The sequence below is a fragment of the Schistocerca cancellata genome, chromosome 11 (assembly GCF_023864275.1).
Source record: "Schistocerca cancellata isolate TAMUIC-IGC-003103 chromosome 11, iqSchCanc2.1, whole genome shotgun sequence".
Taxonomy (NCBI): domain Eukaryota; kingdom Metazoa; phylum Arthropoda; class Insecta; order Orthoptera; family Acrididae; genus Schistocerca; species Schistocerca cancellata.
The window spans coordinates 80,831,931-80,837,930 of record NC_064636.1 but is presented as its reverse complement, the minus strand read 5'-3'; the positions used below and the strand labels follow the sequence as shown (position 1 = coordinate 80,837,930).

Here is a 6,000-nt window from a genome sequence, read left to right as displayed (position 1 = left end):
GATATGAAAGACCGCCTTAATAGTGTTCGGTTGAGGGCGATGATGGGCGACACAGCGTTAGAACTTATCAAGTTCTTACAACTATTCGGTTTAATCGCCGAAGTTGTTAAGTGTTCTCTTTGCCTTGAGGCGATGAAATTGGTTAAAGTTCCGGCCTCTCGGACCAGCGACGGATACATGTGGTGTTGCCGGAAAGATGGCGTATGGCGTTCTATAAGGCGTGGTACCTGGTTCGAGAAGTCTAGATTGGGCATGCGTGAGATTGTGCTTATTATATATTATTTTTGTTATAGATGCCCACAGAGTTTTTGCGCGTTTGAGACTGGTGTGAGTGAGAGGACTGTTTTAGACTGGTATTCCTTTTGTCGTGAAGTGTGTTCGGAATTTATTAAGTACAGGGGTAAGTTGGGTGGGCATGGGGTGCTTGTGGAGGTGGACGAGTCGCAGTTTGGTAAAAGGAAGTATGGGAGGGGGAAGTCTGTGGCTGGTCTTTGGGTGTGGGGGGCTGTTGTTCACGGGGGTGGGGGTACTGAATGTGTTTTTAGGGTTGTGGAGGGGAGGTCGAAGGCTGAATTAGTGGGGTTAATTGAGGAGTATGTAGAGCCCGGGTCCACAATAGTTTCTGATGCTTTTTCTTCTTATAGGGGGTTGGGTGACAGGGGATTTAATCATTTAGTAGTGAACCACAGTCTAGAATTTAAGAATTATGATACTGGGGCTTGCACTAACACAATTGAGGGGATGTGGGGGGCGGTTAAGTCAGTTCTTGGGAGGGGGAAGAGGCGCTCTTCCAACCTTCAGTCTCATTTAGATGAGTACTGTTGGCGGAAGAGTGTCCCAGAGGCCTATTGCATTTTTCGGGTTTTTTTTTAAGGGCTGTGGGTAAAATGTATAGGCCGAAAGTGGTTAGTTAGGGTGCATTTGTGTGTGATTGTGGTGGCCAATCTAGTTTCTGGGGCTGGAACTTTTTTGAGGTAAGTTCCGTTTTTTTTTTTTGTTTTTAATGTATGTTTTGTGTCAACAGAAATACCTGATCTCACGCGTCGGCTTTGACCCGTGACGTTAGGGACATACACATTGATCTGTAGCGTAGCACTGAATACGAGGTTAGGTTGGGAGTTTTTTTTTTTTTTGGCGGGGGGGGGTCAGGGGGGGGCTGCGCCCCCCCCGCCTGGCCTCGAGTACCACTTGTTTATTATTATCTTTGTTTGCTATCAATGTTAGCAGATTGTTCTTGTGAAACCTTTGTGTCGTTTATGGTCAGGTCAACGGAATTGTTCGATCGTAATTTATGTGATCGCAAGCTGTTGTAGATGTATGTAGGTGTAAGGGAAGTGTTGGTTTTTTAGGTTGGTGTTGGGGGATGTGATCGGTAGGTTCTGTTGAGCTATATAGGTCAATGGAAGTGTTCGATCGTAATTTATGTGATCGGGAGCTGTTGTAGATGTATGTAGGTGTAAGGGAAGTGTTGGTTTTTAAGTTTTGTATTGGGGGATGTGATCGGTAGGTTGTGTTGAGCTACATAGGTCAACGGAAGTGTTCGATCGTAATTTATGTGATCGGGAGCTGTTGTAGATGTATGTAGGTGTAAGGGAAGTGTTGGTCTTTTAGTTTTGTATTGGGGGATGTGATCGGTAGGTTCTGTTGAGCTATATAGGTCAAGGGAAGTGTCCGATTCTGGATAGGAATGTGTTTTTTTGTATTTGGTCAGTTTTGTAATGTTGATTTATTTCGTTGTATTGCGTGGTTTTGTATGGCGGTCGGTGGCTACATTTGTGTATATTTAGTTTGTCCCCACCCAAAAACCCCTAATTTCCCACGCTTGTCCCGTTAGAGTCATTAGGCTTTTTGTGAAACTTGTGTATTTCAGTGTTTATAATACGTATGCGATGTTTTTATATCCGCCATATTGGAATTGTTGTTTATGGTCGTTTCCGCTACATTTGTGACGTCAAGGGTCAAAGCCGACGGGTAAGATCGGACGCTTCTGTATTTCCATCTCCACCGGAACCATCACCGGCTCCGATTGAACGGCAAACGCGTTCCAAACTACGGGTTCACTTCCCGGCACACTTCAGAGACGTCACTTCCAGTATCGTCCAAGGGCGCTCCGCTTTCCCGAAGGGGGCTGGTGTACCGACGTCGGGCGTCAGCCGAAACAGATGTCAAACAGCTGATCGGCTTGCGTATGTCAACAGGGTTCACAAGCTGACCGCCAGGAGCGCTGATAGACGCTTTCTCCTTGCTGCAGCGCGCGCTCCATGAATTTCATAATTTGTTTTGACTTTTTAGGTTCCATGAATTTAATAATTTGCTTGGACTTTTTTAGTATTCTTGTTACTGTTACCGTTTCCTTACTTAGTTACCAAAAAACTGGTAATATTCGTGGCACTGGAAATGTTTGGTAATGTTTTTCCTGCTGTTATGTGAGCTAAAAATACCCTCTTGTCTAATATTTACGGACCCATACAGCCCAGTCATGGCTACAAAAATTTCAATTTTTGCTCGCCATTACAATTTCTATGTAGTGGCACAGCGAAAAAAAAAACAAGATGCGTTGCCAATGTCGGAAAGCCGAATCATTGAGCATCAAGCGTTGTGTCGTGCGTCATAGCAAACCATTAAACAATATATTTCAGATGGTAGTTATTATACTTATTTATCGACGGAAACAGACATCTATGTTACATACTTAAAACGAATTAAACAGAGCTGACGTCTCCATTCATATTACTGACAATGTTTCTTCGCTTCAGACGTTGGCTATGCATGTTTGGGTTCAGAATACGTAGGCTTAGCCTAGGCCAGAAAACAGTTGAATGTAGCATAGCGTTGTAGAGTTTTGTAAATTATTCGAAACGAGTTGAGTTTTGTGTATCTCTAGTGCTGGTGAGTCGTCGTCGCTATTTGATAATCCGTGGGCTAGGTATAGATTAAAGTATATACTGCAATAACATATTTAATGTTGCAAAACCTCAACAAGTGCTTCACAACAGACGCAGACGTGTAGAAAATACTAAGCTTATCGTTGGCTTGACAATATTTTAGGGCGTAGATGCGTGTGTGGCTGTTCTCGGTAAAATTCAAAATTAAATCGTGACTTTTACGCGTCTACTGGCAATTCATAGTTACAGCAATTGCGTGAACTGGTGTGAATCCGAGAGTGATTAATCATATCAGGCTAATCAATGCGTGTGTGTGTGTGTCTTGCTGCAAGTGCAGTTGTTTGTCTCCGTTATCAACAGTGCCTGGGAACACGAACCGAATCAAGGAACTTGATGCCCGAGATTTCTGGTCGTCGGCCGATGTGTCACTTTGTAGTATTGCCATGAAGGAAGAACCTATGAACTCCTCCTCGCCGGACGACGAGGTGAGAATGGACCCCAATTCTTTTCTTTCTTTCATTTATCTATCACGTTCCGTAGACCCCTCAAGGAGAACTTTCAGGTACGTGGAACAAGCCGATGTATGATGATAAAAGAGACAAGGAACTCGTGGAAACATACTGTGTACCTATATTAATACCAAACTAGCCATACTGGTTTGGACACATGTGCGTTCCTGTTAGTTAATTTGCAACATATGTGAATAATATGTCACAAAATACTCGCAGGAGACCTGTCGATTGCCTGATATAGATTTTCTAAATTTACCCCGCAGTTTTAGTATTTCCGACTAAAAGTGAGTTAAATAGTGCAAAATGCGTTTAATAAGTCGCGTAGGGAAATATTAGACTATGCTACAGACCAGTCTGGTACCACAACCAGTAATCTGCATTTACAGTCGTGCGCTTCTCCACATTACAGCCATATTATCACCGTCAGATGTAATCTAGACATTGCTTTACACTAAGTGTCAGTCGGTATTGCACAACCAGTATTCTGCGTTTACATTCGTAGGCTTCTCCACATTACAGCCATATTATCACCATCCAACCAAACCTGGACATTGGTCTACACGAAATGTCAGTCGTTATCATACTCTAGCTCAATACTGCTAAATGCATATTCACGCATATGGCATCTCAGTTCAGCTGAGTAAATTAGAAAGTAGACCTTTCTTTGAGAAAGAACCTGCACATTCCTGAAACATACTAAGTAGTTCCTGCATATCTTCTATTGGTAATTTAACATTTACTTGACTACACTGGTATGTTTCGAAGTATATAGTTGTTTTAAATACAGAATCCCGTATACTGTACATTACCAACACTACTTCAGCCATTCTCTTAGGTGAAGTATGTTAAATCAGTAACTGGACTTCCATAGTGTATCAGGACGTAGGATGCCACCTCCCTCACAACTTCAAGAATTTTTATTAGTCAGTACATCAGTTTGATGTGGATAGTTAACTATCATTTGTTTCTCACTTGTGTGACTCAAATATACCTTTCTCTGTGCAGTAACTTCTGCTGGTAATTCTATGTATTTTAACAGAGAAAATGTGAAAGTTCACATGAAAAACTATAAACTTTCTAGACTTTTGGAAATAAGGTGACAGAAATACCATGCTGGGTAGTATCCGCCAGAATACAGTTTTGAAATGTCTCGGTGTTTCAGCATTGCCACTCACCTGAAAGCCTGGAGCTCTTTGTGTCTGTATAATATGCCATGGAAGTCTGCATCCATACTCTACAAACCACGAGTGCATGGCAGAGGGTACTTCCCATTGTACCTGCTACTAGAGTCTATCCCAATCCATTCACATGTGGAATGTGGTAAGAATTCCTGTTTAAACACCACTGTGCATGCTGTAATTAGCTTGATATTTTCTTCCAGTTCTCAATGGCACTGGTACATAGGGAGCTGTCATCGATTCCTAACTTTCTGATAGCTCATTGTGAGACCTTTAACAGGTTTGAGTGTGCCTCGCTCATACTTATTTCCTCCATTTGACTTTTTTTGTGTAACTAATGAATGAAATGAGATATGATCCATCATCTTTTTGTCGTAAGAAGGCAATGACTAGGAACTTAACACAGTACAGTCAGTAGCTGCACATAATGAACTTAATCCAATGTTATTGATAATGTTCTTGAAAACAAACCTGAAGAAGCAAGCCAAATGACTACAGTAGCCTAACCATTAAACATATAGACCAAAAGGGAAATTGTGCATTTAGCAGTAGTAGTTTTATTCATCGGCATTACAGATACGTATGATTCCACTTGTCTGCTTTCATCCATGACATCATCTGTATACCGGAAACTGCTAGTTCCAGTGTATACAGTATGGCGACAATGGCATAACTATATTTCCCACGCAAAGAAACACGAGCAAAAATAAAAGTGACACAATGTTTCACTCCAAGGGTTAACGGAAACATCTGATTCCACCCATCTGCTTTTACCAGTGACGTCACTATAAATCTCAAAACTTTCACCACCACCACACTTAATCCTTCAACAAAAAAAAAGGGTGCCTAGAAAATCATAATTGGAATTGAACGCTTCTCTTGACCTGTTATCCTCACGACATCTCCACATATAGCCGTCCCTGGTCTGAGACATCGGAACTTTAGGAAGCCTCGTTTCTTCATGACACACTGTACACTTCACGACTTCATCCAACAATCCGAATAGTTGAAGAAATTTTATTAGAGACAACGCACTATCCCCCATCATCGCCGACAACCGTGAACTGTTATCCTTGTCAGTCATATCCATACCTGCCAAAGACATAAACAAAGCAATTTACCAAAATTCACACACAACAAACAGAAAAGAACTACAATAACGTCGACATAACGAAACCAAAATCGTTAACGCACTGAAAAATATTCCACTGAAAGCACAGTCACTACCGATACCACACATGTGCAATGCTACCACGCAAATGAACCCCATACGCCACGTAACGCACTACCCATAAACACACCACCAGACAGAACCACTGACCGCAACAATACACCACCTATGAGCACTCCACACACACAAACTAAACCAAAACCATCACACAACACAAACACACCACCAGAGAGCACCACCAATCACATCAAAAA

General features: G+C 42.0%; 1 protein-coding gene across 2 annotated transcripts in view; it reads left to right on the top strand.

Moving 5' to 3' along the window:
- Nucleotides 1–2,794: 2,794 nt before the first annotated feature.
- LOC126108658 (zinc finger protein 391-like) overlaps nucleotides 2,795–6,000 on the top strand; it is a 56,573-nt gene continuing 53,367 nt past the window's right edge. Inside the window, exons 1-2 of one of the 2 annotated variants that reach the window (XM_049913969.1) lie at nucleotides 2,795–3,370; nucleotides 4,560–4,717. In XM_049913969.1, coding sequence (XP_049769926.1) covers nucleotides 4,706–4,717 — 12 coding nt within the window. In that variant the 5' untranslated portion in view covers nucleotides 2,795–3,370; nucleotides 4,560–4,705. The remainder of the gene's footprint in view (nucleotides 3,371–4,559; nucleotides 4,718–6,000) is intronic. The other variant, XM_049913968.1, reaches the window with a different exon arrangement.